This window comes from Panthera pardus, unplaced genomic scaffold (genome assembly GCF_024362965.1).
Source record: "Panthera pardus isolate Hobbes unplaced genomic scaffold, ASM2436296v1 HiC_scaffold_11, whole genome shotgun sequence".
Lineage (NCBI taxonomy): Eukaryota > Metazoa > Chordata > Mammalia > Carnivora > Felidae > Panthera > Panthera pardus.
Window position 1 is genome coordinate 1,615,396 of NW_026526666.1, and position 23,520 is coordinate 1,638,915.

The 23,520-nt window shown below is 53.0% G+C and overlaps 1 protein-coding gene and 1 long non-coding RNA gene across 7 annotated transcripts; one reads left to right on the plus strand and one right to left on the minus strand.

The window, feature by feature from the left end:
- Positions 1-9,088: 9,088 nt before the first annotated feature.
- Positions 9,089-22,896, plus strand: SEMA6C (semaphorin 6C). Of its 6 annotated transcripts, none has more exons than XM_053889714.1 (19): positions 9,089-9,221; positions 13,758-13,923; positions 15,742-15,856; positions 16,144-16,207; positions 16,366-16,422; positions 16,777-16,878; positions 17,102-17,192; positions 17,400-17,519; positions 17,700-17,788; positions 18,120-18,337; positions 18,626-18,757; positions 19,035-19,187; positions 19,431-19,604; positions 19,895-20,041; positions 20,290-20,367; positions 20,505-20,560; positions 20,732-20,776; positions 21,146-21,241; positions 21,653-22,896. In XM_053889714.1, the coding sequence occupies exons 2-19, from the start codon at positions 13,812-13,814 to the stop codon at positions 22,693-22,695; spliced, it is 2,892 nt and encodes a 963-aa protein (XP_053745689.1). In that variant the 5' UTR covers positions 9,089-9,221; positions 13,758-13,811; the 3' UTR covers positions 22,696-22,896. The 6 variants fall into 6 exon arrangements, with proteins under 6 accessions (XP_053745689.1, XP_053745686.1, XP_053745682.1 ...); XM_053889711.1 differs by lacking the exon at positions 9,089-9,221 and adding an exon at positions 9,704-9,948; XM_053889707.1 differs by lacking the exon at positions 9,089-9,221 and adding an exon at positions 9,705-9,944.
- Positions 15,406-16,909, minus strand: LOC128773056 (uncharacterized). The gene is made up of 2 exons (XR_008417304.1): positions 16,756-16,909; positions 15,406-16,259 (listed from the first exon to the last, which is right to left on the minus strand). It is a non-coding gene; the product is annotated as an uncharacterized LOC128773056 (long non-coding RNA).
- Positions 22,897-23,520: the final 624 nt, after the last annotated feature.

The window sequence follows — 23,520 nt, forward strand, 5'->3', positions numbered from 1 at the left end:
CTCCCCGAGAGTCCTTTTTAAAAGGAATGTGCCATCTGGGGTGCCTGGGTGGCTCAGTTGGTTGAGTGCCCATCTCTTGATATCAGCTCAGGGCATGATCTCACGGTTCCTGGGATCCAGTGCCACGTCAGGCTCTGTGCTGTCTGCCCCTCCCTGTCCCTCCCTTGCTGGCGTGCTCTCTCTGTCAAAAAGAAATAAACATTTAAAAATGTGCAATCTAATTGGAAAATAAGGGAAGTGTGAATACAAGAAGCTGCAAATACAGTAATACTTTCTGAGTCCAGAATTCTCTGCCAATTCCTTACCCACTAACCTCTCCAGCTTCTCCTCTTGTCTGCTCCTTGTGCTCAGCTCTATCTGTCCCTTGTCCTGGGCTCCAGCTGTGTTGTAATTGTCTCAATTCCTCCAGTACTCACCATGCGTGGTTGCTGTTTCCCTCCTTCCACCTCATTCTGTGTTCTAGACTTTGCCCCTTCTTGTGTCTCTGCCTGGAACTCTTCACACACACACACACACACACACACACACACACACACACACACCTCTTCCCTGCCTACTTAATTCTACTCAGCTTCGGGTCTCAGCTGGAAAGTCAAATCTGTGGAGCCATCACAAGTCCCTAAACCAGGTTAGACCCTTCTGATACATAGTGCTATCGAACCGTATACCTCCCCTATTATAATTACCCTCTTCACTGTAATTTGTGGGTTTTTAACTGCATCCCCACTAGACTGTAAACTCCATGAGGGCAGGGATGATGCCTTAGTGCCTGCCGAGTGCCTCACACACCCTGCTCAATCAATATTGGCTGAAAGAATAAATTCAAAACCCACCCAAGAAGCAGGAGATAAGGGGGAAACAGTAGCAACACAACAGTCCCATGGAATATTGTTCATTTAATTCACTCATAAACAAGTCTTTCTTTGATTTTCTCTTTTATTTATTTAATTTTTTAATGTGTATTTATTTTTGAAGGAAAGAGAGACAGAGTGTGAGTGGAGGAGGCGCAGAGAGAGAGGGAGACACAGAATCTGAAGCAGGCTCCAGGCTCTGAGCTGTCAGCACAGAGCCCGACGTGGGGCTCGAACTCACAAACTGCGAGATCATGACCTGAGCTGGTCAGTTGCTTAACCGACTGAGCCACCCAGGTGCCCCTCTTTGATTTTCTCTTAATCTATACCCATTTTTAGTAATCTCCAAACCCACAGCATATAATTAGCAGCAAATTAAAAGAGGAAAGAGGAGGTTTTAGAAGCAAGAACACAGATAACAATGAGAATTCACAGAGATCGAAAGAGGAGACTAGGAAAACAAAAAAATGAAACCTAGCATTCATGGCCATACAGAAGAGGAGCCAACAGTATTAACCATGCATATTCTATCCTTTGGCATCCTCACTGGTTTCCTGTACAATTAAGTTCACAGTGCTTCCTCTGAGTAAGCAAAAAATTGGTTAAATGGTGGCATCTTAAATGTGTGAAACACTTTTGGATTTACCAAACATTTCCCCTGCATTATCTCACTTGATCCTGTGAGGTAGGCAAGCAGGGAAAGTAGCCGCTCAAACAGATGACAGACTCAGCCTTAGAAGTGATTTATCCAAAGCCATACTTCAATAGCTCAGTTGAGGTCTTAACGACCCAGTCATGCTCTTTCCACTGTATAATCCACAGGAGATTAATAATCCCTTTTTGAATAAGCCCTATTTGAAACAGTTAGAATGAAAATGTTTTGCACGTAATTGGATAAACTTCAGTTATCTGGGAAAATAGGCAGAAGGGAACATTCCTATGTTTCTGTTTCACTGAGGTTGCACCATGGTTAAAATCAGTACTCGTATCATTTCAGGAAAAGAAAATGCAGTGCGATTTGAAGCAGTCAACCAAGACTTCAGCCTGACGTAGCTGGAAACAGTTCACATCTTTGATGCGTTTATATCTTCCTCCATTAACCAAACTCTGGGCATTATTACTAAGTGCTGGGGATACAAAGATAAAAGACAAGCTTCCTGTCTTTACACTAAGTCGTAAAAACCTATGGCAAGCCCATATGGAAGTATCCAATAAACAATTGTAAAAGTGAGCTCTGGAGAAAGACCGAGGTTGAATAGCTAGGTTTTATGGGGAACAGCACATTAGTCATTATTGTAATGTTTGGTGGGGGTTATCTTGACCAATGAGAATGTGTAAAGCAAGAAGAGATGGGTACGGACGTGACCCTAGGGAACACCAGCACATAAGGAAAGATCAGACAAGGCTGAGAGAGAGAGAGGCCATGGTAATAGAAGTTAAGTCACTCATTCATTTAAGACTACCTATTTTTATTAAACCCCTAGTCTCTATCAAGAGAAAGAAGGACCCAGGAGCCAAAAGAGGAGAGCGTTTCAAGGAAGGAGGGGCCAGTAGGGCCAAATGTCATAATGAGGGCAAAAGGATAAAGTCTGAAGAACTGTTCATTGAATGTGACAAAGAGTCATTAGTGGCCTTGATGAGAACAATCTCAGTGGGTTGATGGGGGCAAAAAAAGAATAATAAGATGATTGAGAAGTGAACGAGTAGAGGGAAATGCATACAGCAATTCTAGTTGACTCTAGAAGTTTAGCTGTGAAGGGAAGAAAGAAATGGAGAGATGGCTAAATACAGACAAGGATCAGGGGAAAGTTGAGAATTTTTTTTTTTTTTTTTTTTTTTTGATCATGTGAGATACTTGAGCATGTGTAGATGCTAAGGGGAAAATGTCAGTAAAAAAAGGCAAGGTTAAAAATAGAGGAAGGAGAAAGGATTTGAAGACCCAGGGAATAAAGCTTGTAAGTAGGAGATAAAGAAGACAGATTTATTCAACCAACGTGTTAATAGTTAACACCTGCTATATGCCAGGTAGTGTGCAAAATACAAAGTGTACAGTGACAGGCAAGATGGCCATAGCTAGGCCCTGGGTACATGGAACTTACAGGAAGGTGGGAAGGTGGACCTTGGACAGGAGATACAGATGCCTCATCTACTGGCATGACCAAGATGTGAGGATGTCCCTAAGGGCATCTGGAGAGGGCCCAAGAAATTGGTGGAATTCTCACATCACTACTATTTTCTCTGAAGACAGATGTGGCAGCTGCTGAGATAAAGGAAGAAGTAGTGATGAAAGAAACTTGAGGAGTGAGGTGGAAGTTTGAAATAGCTACTTGTAAGGATTGGGAGAGGGTGATTTTCCAAAGTTGGAGATCCTGAATTTATTAGAGGCTCTGATCTGTGGGACTGTGGGATTTTCTCCGTAAGACCCCGAGAAGCAGGAACAGAGTCATTTGGATTTGTCCTTTGATGTAGCTCTCTGGTTCATCCATTTCTTTCTATACCCAGTGTCACCATCCTTACCTGAATGCCTCTCTCCCCTCAACCTTGAACCCCCTATTTTCTTGCTGGGAGGTCTCCTTGTCTCCTTGCTAAAATAAAAGCATTTTGATAAGGAACACCCTTATTTGAGAACTTGAAATGACATCCTATTCCTGTCAGATTATTTTAACCTACTCACTTTAGCATTCCAAGCCTTCCATAATTTGTCTCCCTCTTCCCCTTTACTCTGATTGTTACTAGTATCTTTCTTACATCACTCCTGCCCAGCGTTTTGCTATCTATGCTTCAGGCTCCAGGCTTACCAACAAACTTGCTTAAGCTATGTTGCTCTTGGGAACATTTTCTTCTTTCGTCTGCACCAAACTGACTCCCACTAAAGTTCTCCATCTTCCATGATAAAATATATCCAATGGCTTTCCCTGCAGTCATCATGAAGAACATTTATTGTGTGTCTTTCATTTCAGAATTATATTTAATGTAGCTCTTTTTTCTTTTTCTTTCTCTCGAATGGGTATTGCATTTTAATCATTTAGTGCATGTAAGTTTTATTTTAACCTCAATAGATGGCTATTTTCTTTTTTTTTCTTTTTCAAATATTTTATTTTTAAGTAATCTCTACACCCAACGTGGGGCTCAAACTCGCAACCCTGAGGTCAAGAGTTGCATGCTCCACTGACTGAGCCAGCCAGGCACCCCAATTGACATTTTCTTTGTATTTTCTTTCCCTTTCTTTCTTTTTTAAGTTATTGTTTTTTTAATGTTTATTTATTTTTGAAAGAGATGGTGTGATTGGGGGAGGGGCAGAGAGAGAGGGAGACACAGAATCCGAAGCAGGCTCCAGGCTCTGAGCTGTCAGCACAGAACCCGATGTGGGGCTCGAACTCATGAGCTGTGAGATGGTGACCCAAGCAGAAGTTGGACACTTAACAGACTGAGCCACCCTCGCGTCCCTTAAACTTTTTTTAAATGTTTATTTATTTACTTTGAAAGAGAAAGAGCACACATATGTGAGCAGGGTAGGTGCAGAGAGAGAGGGGGAAAGAGAATCCCAAGCAGGCTCCCTGCGGACAATGTGGAGTCTGACATGGGGTTCCAGTTCACAAACCATGAGATCTTGACCTGAGCCAAAATCAAGAGTCAAACGCTTAACCAACTGAGCCACCCAGTGGCCCCTCTTTCTTTTTATTGAAGTATAGTTAACACACAATGTTACATTAGTTTCATATGTTCAACATAGTGATTCAACAAATTTGTAGGTTATGCTATGCTTACACAAGTGTCTGTCACCATACAATGCTAATACAATGCCACTGACTATATTCCCTATGCTATCTCTTTCGTCCCCATGACTTGTTCTTTCCATAACTGGAAGCTTGTATCTCCCACTCCTTTTCACCTATTTTGCCCATTCCCCAGCGCTTCTGCCTCTGGCAACTATCAGTTTGTTCTCTGTGTTTATGGGTCTGTTTCTGCTTGTTGTTTGTTTGGTTTTTAGATTCTACATGCAAGTGAAATCATATAGTATTTGTCTTTCTCCTCTTGCTTTTTTTTTTTTTTTTTTTGGTGATTGATAATTTTATGTAGCGTTGTTTGGTTTTCTTTCTCTTCATTTTTTTTGTGTATCTATTACAGGTTTTGGGTTTGTGATTACCATGATATATCATGGCTTCTATATCACATCCTAAATATATAGCATTCTATATTGACGGTCATTTAAGTTTAAACACATTCTAAAAAGAACTTCTCTTGGGGCACCTGGGTGGCTTGGTTGGTTGAGCGTCTGACTCTTGATTTTGGCTCGGGTTGTGATCCCTGGGTGGTGAGATTGAGCCCCACATTGGGCCTTGTGTTGATTGTGGAGCCTGCTTAAGATTCTCTCTCTCTCTCTCTCTCTCTCTCTCTCTCTTTCTCTTTCCCTCTCCCTCTGCCCCTTTCCCCTCACTCAAGCTCTCTCTCTCTTTCTCTAAAATAAAAGAATAAAAAGAACTTTTTTAGTCCCTCCTCCTCACTATATGTATATATGTATGTATGTGCATATATATATATATATATATATATATATACACACACACACACACACATGTCTTTTGTCTGGGAAATGATTTCTCTGTTTCTATGTAAAAAAACATTTGTGTAATGTTTTATTTATTTTTGAGAGAGAGACACAGAGACAGAGTATGAGCCGGGGAGGGGCACAGAGGGAGACAGAGTCCCAAGGAGGCTCCAGGCTCCAAGCTTTCAGCACAGAGCCTGACACGGGGCTTGAACTCATGAACTGTGAGATCATGACCTGAGCTGAAGTCAGATGCTTAACCAACTGAGCCACCCAGGCGCCCCTATTTCTCTAATTCTAAATGATCACCTTTGCCGGGTAGGGTATTCTTGGTTGTAGGTTTTTTTCCTTTCAGCACTTTGACTATATCATGCCACTCCCTTCTGGCCTGCAAAATTTCCACTGAAAAAAAAATCAGCTGATAGGGGTTTCCCCTTGTATATAACTTTTCTCTTTCTGCTTTTAAAATTCTTTCTTTATGTTTAAACTTTGACATTTTATTTTATTTATGTTTTTAATGTTTGTTTTTGAGAGAGAAAGACAGCATGAGCAGGGAAGGGGCAGAGAGAGAGGGAGACACAGAATCTGAAGCAGGCTCCAGGCTCTGAGCTGTCAGCACAGAGCCTGATGCGGGGCTCAGACTTACGAACTGTGAGATCATAACTTGAGCCAAAGTTGGATGCTCAACCGACTGAGCCACCCAGGCCCCCCATAATCTTTGACATTTTATTTTATTTTATTTTATTTTATTTTATTTTAAATGTTTATTTTTGAGACAGAGACAGAGCATGAACGGGGGAGGGTCAGAGAGAGGGAGACACAGAATCCGAAGCAGGCTCCAGGCTCTGAGCTGTCAGCACAGAGCCTGACATGGGGCTCGAACCCACAGACCAGGAGATCATGACCTGAGCTTAAGTCGGACGCCTAACTGAGCCACCCAGGCGCCCCTCTTTGACATTTTAATTATTATGTGTCTAGTGTGGATCTCCGAAGGTTCATCTTATTTTGGACTCTTTTTGCTTCCTGAACCTGGATGTCTATTTCCTTCCCTAGATTAAGGAAGTTTTCAGCTATTATTTATTCAAATAAATTTTCTGCCCCTTTCTGTCTCTCCTCTCCTTCTGAGACCCCCTATAATGCAAATGTTTATTCTCTTGATGTCATCCAACAGATCCCTTAACCTACCTCATTTTAAAAATTCTTTCCTGGGGCGCCTGGGTGGCTCAGTCGGTTGGGTGGCCGACTTCGGCTCAGGTCATGATCTCACGGTCCGTGAGTTCGAGCCCCGCGTCGGGCTCTGTGCTGACAGTTCAGAGCCTGGAGCCTGCTTCATATTCTGTGTCTCCCTCTCTCTGACCCTCCCCTGTTCATGCTCTGTCTCTCCCTGTCTCAAAAATAAATAAACGTTAAAAAATAAAATAAAATAAAAAATAGAAATTCTTTCCTTTTTGCTGTTCAGCTTGGGTGCTTCCCATTATCCTACCCTTCAGATCACTGATCTTCTTCCGCATCCATTAATCTACTGTCGATTCCCTTTAGTGTGTATTTAATTTCAGTTATTGTATTTTTCAACTCTAATTTATTATTTTGTGTATTTTCTCTTTGTTGAAGTTCTCTTTGAGTTCCTCCATTTTTTTCTCTCCAGTCTAGTGAGCATCTTTATAACCATTGCTTTATTTTTTAAAAGTTTTTAATTCCAGTTAGTTAACATGCAGTATAATATTAATTTCAGGTGTACAATATAGTGATTCAACATTTCCATACATTACTTGGTGCTCATCACAACTAGTGCCTTCCTTTTAAAAAAAATTTTTTTAATGTTTACTTTTGAGAGAGAGAGAGAGACAGAGTGTGAGTGGGGAAGGGGCAGAGAGAGAGGGAGACACAGAATCTGAAGCAGGCTCCAGGCTCTGCGCTGTCAGCACAGAGCCTGATGTAGGGCTTGAACTTATGAACCGTGAGATCATGACCTGAGCCGAAGTCAGACGCTTAACTGAGCCACCCAGATGCCCCAACTAGTGCCTTCCTTAATCCCCATCCCCTCTTCCCCCCCACCCCAACCTCCTCTCTGGTAACCACCATTTTGTTCTCTATAATTAAGAGTCTGCTTCTTGATATCTCCTTCTATTTTTTCCTTTGCTTGTTTTGTTTCTTAAATTCCATATATGAGTGAAACCATATGGTATTTGTCTTTCTCAGACTTATTTCTCTTAGCATTATACTCTCTAGATCAATCGATGTCATTGCAAATAGCAAAATTCCATTCTTTTTATGGCTGAATAATATTCCGTTTTATATATATATATAAATAATATATATAATATTCATATATATATATATATATATATATATATATATATATACCACATCTTCTTTATCCATTTATCAATTGATGGACACTTGGGCTGCTTCCATATCTTGACTATGGTAAGTAATGCTGCTATAAACATAGGGGTCTGTGTATCCCTTTGATTAGTGTTCTTGTCGATCATTACTTTAAACTCTAACAGGAATATTGATCATCTCCATTTAGTTCTTTTTCTGAGGTTTTATCTTATTCTTTCAATTAGAGCATATTCCTCTGTCTCCTCATTTTGCTTGACTTTCTGTGTTTGTTTCTATGAATTAGTGGAACAGCTACTTCTCCTAAACTTGAAGGAATGGTCTTAGGTATGGGTCATCACTTGTGTAGACCCTATGTGCCTGGTGACTTTTGCTGGCTGGCTGGAGTTGTGGGTGACATGGGCTGGGGATCGCGAGGCACTCCCTGCTAGGTCTTCTCTGGTAGGATGGTAAATGGCCATTTCTTTAAAGACTGGGACTGCATCCCACAGCGAATTGGATATGAAATAAGTGCTTAATACTTTATAGATGGAACTGAGATTTTAATTGGGTCCTAAAACTTTAAATAAATTACACCTCAGTCTCCATTCACTAACCTATTTAATGAGCATGTATTTGAGTCCCTAAGTCCTTTGCTAGAAGCTGGGGAGATACATCTCTTGCTTACTCACTGTGAGGCTTAGCCCAGTCAGTGAGCCTGATCGGAGTTCAGTAAAGACCAGCAAACCCTTGTGCCTCCTTTCCTCTTGTCCAGAGATTAGTATGTGGGAGTAGGGGGCAGGAGGTGTCCACTCAGATAAAACTGTCCAAGAATGCCAATGTCTCCCAGGCCACCCACTATCCTGGGAATTTTGAGAACGTCTTTTGTCCCAGCCCCCACGCAGGGAAGAATCTTAGCAGGCGATACCAAGGTGGGAGCCAAGCAGTGCTGTCTGAAGTAGTCTCATTCTCCCTCCCCACTGACCTTCCCAGAATCAAAGAGTCTTTATGGAGGATGGGGTTGGAGAAGAAGCAGTTTTGCTATTCGAAGGAATGTCCAGGGCCCTCTGAAGAAAGATGGAACACTAATCCTGTGTCTGGGGCCAGTAAAGCTATACGTGGGGCTGGGACACTGGTCACTTTCCCTTTTTGGAGTCTCCATGTTGCTCCTCTTTCTGTGTGATTCTCTGAGTCAGTTTGTCCCAATCTCCACGTCTCTCTTTTGGCTTGAGCCTCACTCACCTGTCCTCTTCCATCAACCCAACAGCCTGCCAGCCACCCTGGCTTCCTGGCTCCGTAGTTCCTGGCCTAGTGGCCTAAGCCCATCCTGCTCTGACAGTAGGGGTGAGAGGGGAGGAGATGATGGGGACAAGGAAAACCTCCTGGTGACACCTTCCTTTCCTTTCCCAGGCCTCAAGCCCTCAAGCGCATGCTAGGCCTCCCTTATTGGGGTCATGATGAACCAGAGGAGGCACGTGGGAAGAAACAAGGAGGTCGAGGTAAAAACAGTAGAGAGGAGGGACAGAGGGTTGGGGGCAGAGCGGAGAGCCCCCCCGAAGTGGAAGCCGGGTAGCCAAAGCCATTGGGGAGAAAGGAGGGAGGTTGAGTCGCGCGGCTCTGACAGTCCAGCCCAGCCGAGTCTCCGGGTTTCCCGTCGGTCTCTCCTTCCAGCTTCGCTTCCTTGCTCTCTTGTAAGATTTCTCCCAGGACCTCTCCGTGAGACCCCCTCCTCTGTACGAGTCTCGGCGATGGTCCACTGGTTTCTCCATCTCGCGCCTGGCTTTGGTCTCTGGCTCAGCCTCCCGACCTGGCCCTCTCGGTGGGCGGTGCTCCTTACGCCCCACCCCCAAGGAGGACTATTGGTGAAGAGGTGTCGAGAAGGCGGTGTCCAGCCAGCTTCCGAGAGCCAGATTGGTTGCGGCGACCCAGAGGCGGGCGGGAGGCGGAGCCGGCCGGGAGGCGGGCGGGGCGGCTGGGGCCCGGCCCAGAGCCCCGGGCGGTCGCATTGTTTTCCTGCACGGAGCCGCGGCGGGAGTGGGGGCTGCGACTGGGACCCGCGGCTTGCCGGACCCGACAGGGGCCGGGAGCTCAGATCCGGGCTCCATCCCATTCGGACGCTCATCACATCTCGCCAGAGCCCCAATCACGGATTGCGAACTCGGCGTGGTGCGGGGCTGCTGCCCGCCCGCTGCGATCTCGGTCCCGCTGACCCGGATCTCGGAGCAAGTACCCCGGAGCTTGGGGAGATGGGGCTGCAGGGGAGGCCAGGAGGACGGGGGACGCCGCAGCTGGGGACAACGTTCCGAAGTGCGAGAGGGAACCGGGAGGGTGCCAGCGCGCTGTGTGCCTGGCTGGTGGAGAGGGTCAGCGGAGTTGGGGTGCTTGGAGGGAGGAGGGGACCGTGGCCGAGCCCCGTCAGTGCACTGTTGGGCGCAGCGTCTGGGCGCCTCTTTCCACCAGGCTTCTCTGAGTCGCGTCCCCTGGATTGGGGAGCGCGAAAGGGGATTATCTGAGGCGCGCACCGTGCAGAGGGTGGAAACCCTGGTGCCTTGACTCCCGGGCAGGGAAACTAAGGCTCCGAAACCCGCGGCGAACTGGACCCTCCTCTCGATGTCTCTGCAGGGATGGGAAGGGGGACGCGTCGTTCCGGACTTTGGTGTCACGGTTGCACCTCTGTCCTTGTGCAAGCGGGAGTCTGAGCACCTCTCAGGAGGTTGGCTGGGGCAGTGTCGGGGAAGGGGGCCCCCGAGAAACAACAGTCCCCGCGCCCTTCTCGTTTCTTCACCCCACTCGACCCGGGGCTTTGTTAGACCAGGGTCTCCCAAGGAGGAGAGCCTAGCTGGAGACTGGACCTTTAGCCCGCGGACCCCGCTCAGCGCCGGCCGCAGGCCTGCCCTCTTTGGTTCCCAGCCTCTGGCCCTGTTTCTCTGGCCTGGGAGACCCGCCTCCGCTCCCCAACCCCCGCTCTCATCCTCACTCTGTCTGCGCCTGCAGGCCCCTCCAGCCCCTCCTCCCGCTAACGTGGCTCTGGGACCCGGTCCCGGCCCAGACTCTGCTGCCCGCCCCTCTCGGAGCCCCAGATCCAGTGAGGGGGAGACACGTCGAGCCCCTGGCCCTGGGCCCATCTTATGCCAGGCTCTAAACACCTGGATTATCCTCGTTGGGGGTTGGGTGGAAGGGAGAGTAGGTGCGGAACCAGGGGCAGAGGGTGGGAGAAATGTCTTGGAGAAGGGAATGCGCCTTCAGCCTGTTTCTCGAGGATCCTCACCGCGCCCCCCACCCCCTCTATCTCCTGTCTGCTCCCCCAGAGGAAGGTGGACTGGGGCGGGAGACCAGCCTGAGAGCTTCCTGCTATTGTCCCCAGCCCGGTCTCCCCTTCTCCATCCCTTCCCCAGCCTCCCCCTCCACCCGCCTTGACTCTGGTTGTGACTCTGGCTATGACCCTGGCCACTCCCCAGAGGTGGCTGTAGGGCCAGGAGGAGAGAGAAGGGCTGTTTTCTCTCCCAGCAAAGAGAAGACCTAGGAGGGGAAGAAAGGTTTGGCCAGGCCTCCCCCATTTGCTTCAGATGGGGGGTATGATGCCTTTCCCCAGGCCCCGGGTGGGATGGGAACTGCTCAGATGCTGCTCCTCCAAAAACCAATGTGGGAAGCCTTCTTAAAAAGACATATCATACAAGTCTAGGGGGCCAATGCGAAGGCCAACCAAGTGTTTTCAGAGGCTGGACTAATCCAGTCCAAGGCAGGGGGTGGGGTGCAGAGACACTGGGCAGGAGGGAGGCAGGACCTGCTCTCTCAGGGAAGAAAGAAGGGGCTGGGGATGTGTGCTATCGGAGCATTTTGCCTAGAAATGAAGAGCATGTAAATGAGATGCAAATTAGCCTCTATTGTCCCCAGCTAGGGCGCTTTCTCCGTGAAGGCTGCTGGATTCTGAGGGTTTTAATGTGGGAGTGGTCGTAATGCCCCACAAACTCCCCTTGTCACCCTTTTCCCCAAGACTGGTCCTTCAGTTCCAGGAGTTTCCAGCTAGGGGCCAGCCCCTGCCCCTGCCCTCACATCTTTGGGTTTGAAGCGGCCCGCACCTTTGTAATCTAGCTCACTGTCAACACCCTGCCCCACCCCACCCCACAACACACCCACACCTTTCCAGGGCCGCACGTCCCTTTCCCTAGCCTCAGTAGACTTCTCCTAAATTTTCACATTTACTTCTAAGGGATGTGGTAAGGAGGTCTAGCTAAGCCTCTTCCGTCCTGTCCCTTCTTCCATCAGGTCACAGGTTTCCTATCCCCCTCAACCCCCACAGGAGTCACGACCCCAGGTGAGGAAAGGGCAGCAGCTCCTGAAGGCAGAGGATGGAAACTGGCCTGGTCTGGGAGCAGGAAGAGGGGTCTGGCTGTTCTCCCCACTTGCCAGAGGCCAAAGTTGTTTCCTGGGTGAAGATACCAGTTGCCCAGGGCAACTTGGAGGGGGGGGGAGCCGGAGGGGGAGGATAGGAGACAGGCTGGGTCCCTTTCTCTTCCCCTGGGAGCACCAGCATCCGGGGATGGGGGTGGGGTGGTTAGGGAGGCTTGGCCTTTCAGCACCAGAGGGTCGTTAGCTAGCTGACTGCTCTGCCCCTGGGGAGGGGGTCATCATTAGATGTTCCTACCCCTTCCCCTCCTCCAGCCCTCTTGGGACCCCAATCTGACGTCAACCTCCCCACCATTGACGCTGGACTGGGGGTGGGGTACACTTGGGTCCTGGCTCCAAGAGTGGATTTGGGGAGATGGAATGGGCTGGGCTTGGAAACCCAGGGTCTGTTCTTTAAGGGGACATGGTGGGATGAACAACTAAGGATTGGTGAGGGATAGCTGTCTATTCACAGAAAAGAAGGATTCTCACCCGACCTGGTTTCAGGAGCCACTCAGCCCCTCGCTTCAGTTTGAGGGGAGGGAGGGCAGGAAGCTGGAGTACACCTCCCACTGCGGGGCCCAACCGGGGTCGGCTGGGGTGGGGTTGGCAGTGCCTGATGAGTGGGAAGGGCAGTCTCACCACGCTTTCACCATATCCATCTTTTCCTGGACTTTGGGCTACTGTTGCCTGTGCCTGTCGTTGAATTATTTATATTTCCATTTTGAGGCAGCCTGAAGAGGGAAGGAAGGGAAAGAGGGACATACGTGTTGAGCCATTTCTCATCACCAGTATAGCCAGTTGCATCCCTGGCTCCTCATAGGCGTCTGCTCCTCCTCATCAAGTACTTGCACTGGTTCTTGGGAGCCAGGGAGGGAGCAGGGGGTTGGAGAGGCTGGGAGGGGGCACAGTGGTCGGGCAGACAGCTGCAGCCAGAGCTAAGTTTAGCCTCTGATCTGGCTTTGATGCAGATGCATTTTTGGCTAAGGCAGCCCCCCACCCCACCCCGTACCCCTCCCTACCCAGCTTCTCCCTAGCAAAGAGAAGAGCCCTTGAGGCATGAACTTAGACTAAGACAACGACCCCTAGGCTTCCTGCCCCCACTCTGTCCTTCCCCAACCCTAGAGAGGGGATGGCTTCCTCGCAGCTGCCTCTGCCCAGGCACAGCGCCTAAATGGCTCCCAGGGTGCCGTCCGGGTCTGTGAGGGAGGGTGAGGCAGACACGGTGCCCTCTTCCTCCTTCCAGTGCCAAGGAGTCACTATTTATAATTTTAAGGCTTCAGTGTCTAATTATAACTGAGAAGGGGTTAGTAAGAGGGGGGCCGGGAGGTGTCACCTACCAAATGTCCCAGGCCTGCTCAGAAGAAAGGAGAAGAGGCCGGGTGAGAAGGTTTGGAAGGGGAACGGGCGTGTCCTGTCCTTACCTGGGGTCATGCCTGCAGGTCTCACGCCAGCCAGTTTGGGCCAGTTGGAGAGAGAAAGGCCTGGAGTGACAGTGACAGCTGGCTGGGACCGAGGCAGTGCCAGAGAAAGGGTTGATTCCCCCGGCCCACAGGGTCCTCTGGGGTCAGACCAGGGGAGGAGCCCGCCTGGGCCAGGGGGGAAGGGATCTGGCCCCTTCCCCCACTTTTATCTGTCTCCTCTTTCAGGGCCGGCATATGGGTGAGGGGGCACCCCCTGGGGCCTGAGCTGCCCCGCACAGGATGCCCCGTGCCCCCCGCTTCATGCCCTTGCTGCTCCTGCTGCTCTCACTTCCCCATACCCGGGCTGCCTTCCCCCAGGACCCCCTCCCTCTGCTGACCTCTGACCTGCAAGGTGAGTGCCCTGCCCCGACACCCCGCTGGGTGAGCTCTGCACTCCAGACCCCTGTGTAGGAGGCCAGGGTACAGGAAGACACCCAGCAGGGGAAGCAGACAGGTAGAGGGAGCGGGCGCTGCTGGCCCTGCTTCCTTCACTTGGAGGCAGTGCGGTCATTTGGTGGTTAAGAGCACGGACTCTCAGCCAGACCAAACCTTAGCAGGTTTGGATCCCTGCCCGGCGACTCATTAGCCGCACAACCTTGGTTAGATTGTTTAACCTTCCTTTGCCTCAGTCTCCTCATCTGCAAAATGAAGAGAGCAAACAGCATTCTGCCTCAGAGTTATGTAGGGATTAAATGAGGCGCCAAGAACACGGTCTGGCACATGGTAAGTGCTGCCTGTGTGTTTGCTATTACTGTTAGGTATGCCACAAAGGCTCAGGGCTGGTTCAGTGGTTCCCCACACCTCTTCCCTCATCTCCACCATTTGCACCACAACTAAGCCTAGGTCCCACTGTGAGGGAAACCATACACCCACTTTTTTCTGAGAAGAACCTTGATCTATTTGCAGGTTCCTGTTATGGATGTAGAATTTAGAGTAATTTTAAGGACCAAGGGACTGCAGTTGGGTCCCTGGGAGTAAGTGTTGGGGGATAAGAATAGCAAACACTTGCATGTGCCAGATGAGGTTCTGAGCACTGTATAAACATTAAAGCATCTATATCTGAACTCTGAGCTGCCTCTGGGTGCTGATGATCATGGTTGCCATGGTCAGGCCAGCGGACACGGAGGGTGGTCAACGGAGACAGTGACCTGGGACGGCTGAGGTGGCTTCTGAAGAGCCTTGAGGGGATGATACCAAAAGCTGGGAGAAATGGAGTAAGTGCTCCAGACAGGACAGTGTATGACACGGGAAGGAGAGGGGAGCGCTAGCCAGCCCTACAGCCCTTCCAACAAGGGACTGTGAGCGGGCATTGGTGGTATAGTGGTGGGCACACCTGCCTTCCAAGAAGGAACTGTGTTCAGCTCTGGAGTAGGACAGACCTGGATCTGAATCCCAGTGCCTGCCACTTCCCAGCTAAATAAACTAGGCAAATTCCTTAATGGCTTTAAGCCTCAGACTCCTCATCTGTAAAGTGGGGCCAATATTAGTATAGTAAAACCTTGTGGCAAGATAAGCAAACATTATTTTTAATTTTAATTAAAAAAATGTTTATCTTTAGAGAGATGGAGAGACGGAGTGCGAGCAGGGGAGGGGCAGAGAAAGAGGGAGACACAGAATCCAAAGCAGGCTCCAGGCTCTGAGCTGTCAGCACAGAGACAGATGTGGGGCCTGAACTCACAAACCGTGGGGGATCATAACCTGAGCCAAAGTTGGATGCCTAACCGACTGAGCCACCCAGGTGCCCCTCTAATAAATTTTAACTTGATAAATGAGCGATGTCTTGTGATACAAGTAGTATGTGATACTGAGTATCACTTGATCACAACTGAACCAATGGTTCTTGAAATTCACTTTAATGTACGAGTGCTTTGGATTACAAGCATCATTCCAGAATGAATTATGCTTGCAAACCAAGTTTTACTGTATTTCCCTTACAGGGTTGTATTAAACGAGGCATCTAAAATGCTAACATGGTGGTTGGCCGAGGTTAAGTGCTCAGGGCTAGCATTATTTTATTAATAGTTGTATTAATAGTTTTTTTTTAATACCTCACAACTTGTCTTCCTCATCCACAATGTCCATGGCTGGATTTCATCTGGCTGGAAAGGGTATTGAGGGAGTGCATGGTGTCCTGGCTCGGCCTCAGCACCCACCTCTCTGTGTCTTCTAGGGACTTCCCCATTATCTTGGTTCCGGGGCCTGGAGGATGATGCTGTGGTTGCCGAACTTGGGCTGGACTTTCAGAGATTCCTAACCTTGAACCGGACCTTGCTAGTGGCTGCCCGGTAAACTGGCCGTGGCACTGTTGTGGGGCCGACATGCATGCTCCTGGGCAGACATGGGACCTGCATGGCCACTGCAGCACCTTGCAGGGGACACATGCAGGTGTACAAGCCATGGGACGTGGACATGCTTGGACCCAGAGCGCAAATGCCGAGGCATGGAGTAAGGGGGGGATAGCAGGAGGTCTGCGATGTTTGTCTCTGACCACTGAGCCTGAGCAGGGTGGCAGTAAGGAGCTCAGGTGGGGTGCCTTTGTTTGGCTCTGATCCCTCCTTACCTCTCTCTGCAGGGATCACGTTTTCTCCTTCGATCTTCAAGCCCAGGAGGCAGGGGAGGGGCTGGTGCCCAACAAGGTAAGAGGCATGTGGCAGGAGGTGCAGGCATGGAGATGAGGCCTGGAAAGGTCTGCTGGGGGTCCAGCGGGTGGGAAAAAGAATCCAAAAAGAGCCATCATATGAGGGGGCATCCAGCTTGCCCCATGATGTTCCCTCCCTTCTGCCTCTCCCTTCAGTATCTAACATGGCGGAGCCAAGACATGGAGAACTGTGCTGTGCGGGGAAAGCTGACGGTGAGGAGTGTGAGGAGCGGGGTGACAATTTCCAGGGGAGAATTTCCCGCCTCTCCAGGCTCTGTCCAGGACCACAGTGGTCCTCCGCTGTGCCCAGTTTTCCCGCCCACTTGCATCTGGGGTGGGGGGGTGGGATGCAGGAAAGGGGATGAATAGTTTTTGCCTTCCTTCACAGAAGAGCTAGGCTCTAGTAGGCCAAAGAATCTGTCTGAGGTTGCAGAGTAGCAAATAGCTTGGCTGGGACTTTACCCCACATTGCTCTGACCATCTCAGGGGAGGTAGCCTTAATTCCTGTGGCCCCCTGTCCCAGTCCTAGGGAGCCCTGTCGCTGACCTGGAATTTTGGCTTCTCTAGGACGAGTGCCACAACTATATTCGTGTTCTTGTTCCCTGGGACTCCCAGACACTCCTTGCCTGTGGAACGAACTCATTCAGCCCCGTGTGCCGCAGCTATGGGGTACAGAGGCGGAGGGAGGGGGTGTGGGGCAGGGAAGGGGTCGTGATGGGAGTGAGAAGAGAACCCAAGGTGGGCAACCAGCGAGGGTAGGGGAACCGGAGTGTCCAGAATGCAAGGGTCCTGAAGGGGTTGGGGAGAGAGGCAAGGGGACGCGGGGAGGTGGGTGATGGAGCCAGACTCCGAGACCCTGATGGTTCCAAGAATCTGTTCCCTCTCCCTGCAGATAACTTCGCTGCAGCAGGAGGGTGAAGAGCTGAGTGGGCAGGCTCGATGCCCCTTTGATGCCACCCAGTCCAATGTGGCCATCTTTGCAGGTGTGCACCTGGGCACGTGAGAAGCGGGCCTGTGGCCAGAGGGGGCTACCACCTCAGCCCTTCTCCCAATTTGGTCTCTCCCTATGCTCCTGAGTGGAAGGTTGAGGTAGGGGGCAGGGCCAGGGTGAGTGAGGTAGGGGTGTAGGAGGCCCAAGAAGCGCCAGATCCCTGGGCCCTCCCCTGACTCCCCCCTACCCGCCCCTCCAGAGGGCAGCCTATACTCAGCCACAGCTGCGGATTTCCAGGCCAGTGATGCTGTGGTTTACAGAAGCCTTGGGCCTCAGCCCCCACTCCGCTCGGCCAAGTACGACTCCAAGTGGCTCAGAGGTCAGGGCGGGCCTGGGGGAGGGAGGCTGCTCTTGGGGAGGAGGTACAGGGGGAGGACAGGGGGAGGTGCAGGGAGCAGGCAGAGGGTGGTGGTACTGGTACTGTGCCTGTGTGAAAGGCAGAAGGCTGTGTGGGGCCTGGAGTCTCTGAGCATGCTGTTTCCTGTCTCCGCCCCTTCAGAGCCACACTTCGTCCATGCCTTGGAGCACGGAGACCATGTCTACTTCTTCTTCCGAGAGGTCTCTGTGGAGGATGCTCGGCTGGGAAGGGTAAGGAGGTGGGCACCAGGGGTGGGTAGCTAGAGAGTTCTGCTGGATCCTGAGGAGCCAGTCAAGAGTCAGTGAAGAGCTCCTGGCCCTAATCTCCACCATACAGTCCCTTGGACTCTGAGCCCCAACTTGGAGTAGCCCCCAACCCTCTGCCCCCACATCCTGCTGTGTCCCTCATCCTTGACCCCAACCGATCTACCACGCTATACCCTTCCTTTGCTGTGCCCCTAACATTGGTCTCTCGGTCCTCCAACACTCCAGATTCGTGTCCCCGCCACTGGCCCTGGGGCCCTCCCTGTTCTCCTAGTCCTGGCTCTCCCCCCCAACCCAGGTGCAGTTCTCCAGGGTGGCCCGAGTATGTAAACGTGACATGGGCGGCTCACCTCGGGCCTTGGACCGCCACTGGACATCCTTCCTGAAGCTGCGGCTCAACTGCTCTGTTCCTGGAGATTCTACCTTCTATTTTGACGTCTTACAGGCCTTAACTGGGCCTGTGAACTTGTATGGCCGCTCTGCTCTCTTTGGGGTCTTCACCACGCAGACCAACAGGTTAGTAGTAGACTAACCGACATGGCCCAATCTGTCCCTTGTCCCACCAGCGTCTGAGCCCCCCTCCCACAGCCTGCTGATGCCTTATAATGAGGGGAGATTCCATTCAAGGCCAGTTTACTGTTCTGTTCATTTTTTTTTTCTCCCAGCATGGCCCCCAGAGACTGTCTCACCCTCTCAGGCTCCACGTCTTAATATGGTGCATAAGGGCAGCTGCCGTGTCTCACCTGGGAGGGGCTGTGCTATCCCTCCCAACCCCCAGCCCACATCCTTTTCTGGCTCCTTCAGCATCCCTGGCTCTGCAGTCTGTGCCTTCTACCTGGATGATATCGAGCATGCGTTTGAGGGCAAGTTCAAGGAGCAGAGGAGTCTGGATGGGGCCTGGACACCCGTATCTGAAGACAGGGTTCCCTCCCCCAGGTACCCAGGATGGGGGTAGCTTTTGTGGGGGCAGAAGCAAGCAGTGTGTTCCCACATGGGATTATGAAGAGAGGGTCTATGGGATTAGGGGGAGGGGGCTCAGTGGGGTGGCATGGGACTGGAGAGCTGTGGAGAAAAGGAAGGCAGTAGTTGAATGTCTGTGTGAAGGGGTAGAGCAAAGGTTACCAATCATGTTTGGGAGCAGCTGGGGGGGTGGGGTACTTAACTAAACCCTGGGTCCCCGTCCTAACATGGCTCCTTTCCATGTGCCTACCAGGCCAGGATCCTGTGCAGGAGTAGGTGTGGCTGCCTTGTTCCCCTCTTCCAGAGATCTCCCTGACGATGTCCTGACCTTTATCAAGGCTCACCCACTGCTGGACCCGGCCGTGCCACCTGCTACCCATCAGCCTCTGCTCACCCTCACCAGCAGGTATGTGGCTAGACAAATGACAGCTACTGCCCAACTCCCCCCCCCCCCCCCCGCCCCCGCCCCTTTCTGTCTCCGACCTCACAAGCTAAATCATATTGGTGGGAAGAAGAACCCACGAAAGTGGAAGGGAGAGCGAGAAGAAGAAAAAGTCTGGGCGGGAGGAAGCACCCGGAAGTGGGCACCAGGATACATGGGCCGTCTTCCACTAGTCAGCTTGCCCTGACCTGAGGCCTATCCCTCCAGGGCTCTACTGACCCAGTTAGCTGTGGATGGTAGGGCTGGTCCCTACGGTAACACCACAGTCCTGTTCCTGGGCTCCGAAGATGGGACAGTGCTGAAGGTACTGCCCCCAGGGGGGCCATCAGGGGGCCCTGAGCCCATCCTGTTGGAAGAAATCAATGCCTACAGCCCTGCCAGGTGAGGCCTTCGTCTGGCAGTCCCTCCCACCCACCCCCGCCCCCCTTGCAGAGCAGGAATGGGAAGTGAGGTAGTGGATGGAGATGTGGGGGGATAGGGTGGGAACTCCCCAGAAGCTATAGGGTATAGGGATTTGGCAAGAAGCTGGGTGGTTTGGTGGGGCAGCCCTATGAGTTGTGTTCAGGGCTTGTGCACCTCCCCACCTTCTGTTCTTTAACCGTCCCCCCCCCCACCCCTGGAGACAAGAGCCTCACCTGCGCCGTCTCTGATTCCTTCTGGCTCCATCCTAGGTGTAGTGGGAAGCGGGCGGCCCAAACAGCACGGCGGGTCATAGGGCTGGAGCTGGACACTGAAGGTCACAGGCTCTTTGTGGCTTTTTCTGGCTGCATCATCTACCTCCCTCTCAGTCGGTGTGCCCGGCACGGGGCCTGTCAGAGGTGAGAAGAGGCTGAGGGCAGGCCTGCCTGGGGAGGTTTCTTGGGCCGGAAGGAGCATGGGGACACAGGCATGGGGGGGTGGCAGAGAAATGCAGGGGAGGGTCAGGAGGGAGGGTTGCCTGGAGCATTCTGTAGGTATTCAGCAACCAGGGACTAGAATAGGAATCAGGGTAGGCAGGATGGGATCTGGGGCTGGGGCATGGGCTGTGATTAGAGGGGAGAGCCTCAGATGTCTCCGTCTCCCCCAGGAGCTGTCTGGCTTCTCAGGACCCATACTGTGGATGGCATAGCTCCAGAGGCTGTGTGGATATCAGGGGACCCGGTGGGTAAGTGAGGGGCCCCTGGACCTCCTGAGGAGAAAGCTCCCCACTACTAGGAGAGGGAGCTGAGGGCCGGGGCAGGGGCTGGGGGGCAAGATGGATAACTGCACTGAGACACCCCCATCCACCTCATTTCCTTCTAGGACTGATGTGGATCCGGCTGGGAACCAGGAATCCACGGAGCACAGTGACTGCCAAGGTAAATGGCCAGGGCAGGGGCAGCTGTAGCCACAGCTGCACATGGCTCTGAAGGCCCTCAGCGACCATCCCGGGTGTGGGTTTCTGTCCTTCTGTAGCACAGTCACCCCTTTCAGTTCTTCTAGAAGCTTCCTCTGCCCCTGTCTTCACCCTCCGTCTTCCTTCTTCATAGACGGAGCTACTGGGAGTCAGTCTGGTACAGGGGATTCTGCTTATGGTGAGTCTGGCTATTCCAACTTCATCCCCCCTTGCCTGGCCCACACTCACCTGAGTCTGTGCTCCCTGGCAGCAGACCAGCACCCCGGACCCACTGAGAGAGTCTCAAGGGTTAGCATCCTCCACACACCTGGCATATAGCTCAGTGCTTGGCATACAGTAGGGTGCTTAAATAAATAGTCTTTGAAAAAACTACATGAAAGAATGCCTGCATGGTGAGCCCTTCCCCATGCCCAGAAGAAAGGAGAGGCTGGAGTTCTGGACTTTGGGGTTCCAAAGGGGGTGGGTGGGGGTGGGGAGGACCCTCTGAATGGGTGTCAGAGGTGGAAAACAGGAGCCTCACTGGCTCTGACCTGGTCTCTGTCACCAGTGCTTCTGGGTCCTGGCCCTTCCCCTGAGACCCCCAGCCCCCTCAGTGATGCCCACCCCCGGCCCCAGTCTTCCACTATTGGAGCTCACACTCAGGGTAAGGGGGCTGGTTGGGAGGGACAGGAGTGAAGTGTGGGGCTGCTCATTCTTGAAGAACTCCAAGCCCCTCACTGACACGTTTGATGCTCACTAATGCCTGTCTGGTGCCCCCTCTCCCCAGAGCTGGGCATCTCCTATCCACCTTCTTCTGCACTGGCAGAGTTTGGCACCTGCTCTTGGCATGGCTCCAGGGGCCAGAGCTGGGTTGGGGACTCCCCAAGGCCCAAGCTCTAGCCTGTGTGTGAGGTCTGGTGTGATGGGCTGTGCGTTGAGGGGTCGGGGGAGGTCATTCTGAGGAGGGTCAGGCTGTGCTGGAGCGGAGGAGGCGAGCAGCAGCGGGAGCGAGGTGCAGCGCCCTCCCACACCCCCCTACCTCGGCTGAGCCTCCCTCCTCCCTCTCGGTCGGCAGGCGTGCGCCGGGACCTCCCCCCAGCCTCAGCCTCCCTCTCCGTCCCCATCCCACTCCTCCTGGCCTGTGCTGCCGCAGCCTTCGCTCTGGGAGCCTCGGTCTCTGGCCTCCTGGTCTCCTGCGCGTGCCGCCGAGCCCACCGACGTCGGAGCAAGGACGTCGAGACTCCGGGGCTCCCGCGCCCTCTCTCCCTTCGCAGCTTGGCCCGGCTGCACGGTGCGGGCCCGGAGCCGCCGCAGTCCAAGGACGGAGACGGGGCGCAGCCGCCCCAGCTCTACACCACCTTCCTGCCTCCCCCCGAGGGCGTGGCCCCGCCGGAGCTGGCCTGCCTGCCCACGCCGGAGTCCACGCCCGAGCTGCCGGCCAAGCACCTCCGCCACGCCGGGGGCCCCTGGGAGTGGAACCAGAACGGGAACAATGCCAAGGAGGGCCAGGGCCGCGCGCGGGGCGGGAACGCGGCGGGCGGCCCCGCGCCCCGCGTGCTGGTGAGGCCGCCGCCGCCCGGCTGTCCCGGGCAGGCGGTGGAGGTCACCACCCTGGAAGAACTGCTGCGCTACCTGCACGGTCCGCAGCCACCCAGGAAGGGGGCCGAGCCCCTGGCCGCGGCCGCGTTTACCTCGCGGGCGCTCCCGCCGGAACCCAGCCCCACCCCCACCCTGTTCGCGGGCCCCAGCCTCCTGCCCCGGGAGTGTGGCCCGCCGTTGAGGCTGGACGTGCCCCCCGAGGGCAAGTGCGCGGCCCCCTCCACGCGGCCCGCCCTCTCCGCCCCCGCTCCCCGGCTAGGGGTCGGGGGCGGCCGCAGAACGCCCTTCCCCACGCATCGTGCCCCCCCGGCCCTGCTCACTCGGGTCCCCTCGGGGGGTCCCTCCAGGTACTGTGGGGGGCCTGGGAGACATCATCTGTACCTGGGCCGGCCGGAGGGCTATCGGGGCCGCGCCCTAAAGAGGGTGGACGTCGAGAAGCCGCAGCTGCCCCCGAAGCCGCCCCTCGTCGCGCCCTCCCCCCCGCCGGCCGTCCCCAACGGCAGCCATTTTCACTTCTAAAGGGAGCTGCGCTGCGTCCTCCAGTTGGGCCCCTGAGGCCCGCGCCCTCCAAGGCCAAGAGCATGGACGCGTCTCCAAGGACAGAACCCCTCCCTCTCTCCGCGTTCCACACCTCCAGCCTTTCTGGACTCTGAGAGTCTCCCGGGGTCTCAGCCCGCCTTGGGTTTATTTATTGACTGTCTTTCCCCCTGTCCTCGAGAGAGGAGTGGGAGGTGAGAAGCTCGCCCCCTCAGTGAGCCAGCTTTTCGGGGGGAACTGGCGCACTTCTACTTCCCCCTCTCTCAGCCAAGCTGCCTTAACTCGCCCCTTCGGGCTTCCTCCATAGACTGAGCCGCGGGCGGGCCGCAGGACGGATGGACGGACCGACGGGGCTGGGGCCGCGCGCGCGCTGTGTACGGAGTCCTCGGGCCTCCCGGGACGTGCCTCCTCCTACTGTGTAGGAGCCTCCGCTTCCCAATACAGCTTTTTGTCCCCGAGTCGTGCCTGACTTTCCTAGCGGAGGGGGCGGGGCGGGAACCGGTCCGCTCGCTAGGCGCCTCTGCCCCCGAATCTGCCTTTATCTTGGCCTCGCACTCTCCCGAGTAATTGGGATGGCTGCGGTCCCACCGGGGTTAATCAGGAAAGGTTTCCTGAAGGAGGCAAGCAAAGAAATGGTGTGTGGCGATGAGCCGGGGCCCAGGAGACCCACGGCCGAGCTTAGGTGGGGTGGGGAGTGCACCGGAGCACGTTCCTGGATCGAGGACGTTTTCCTAGCTTGTACCATGGGGTGGGGGGAGGGTACTTTTTGAGAAATAAAATGAAGCTGCAGCGCAAGTGATTTACGTT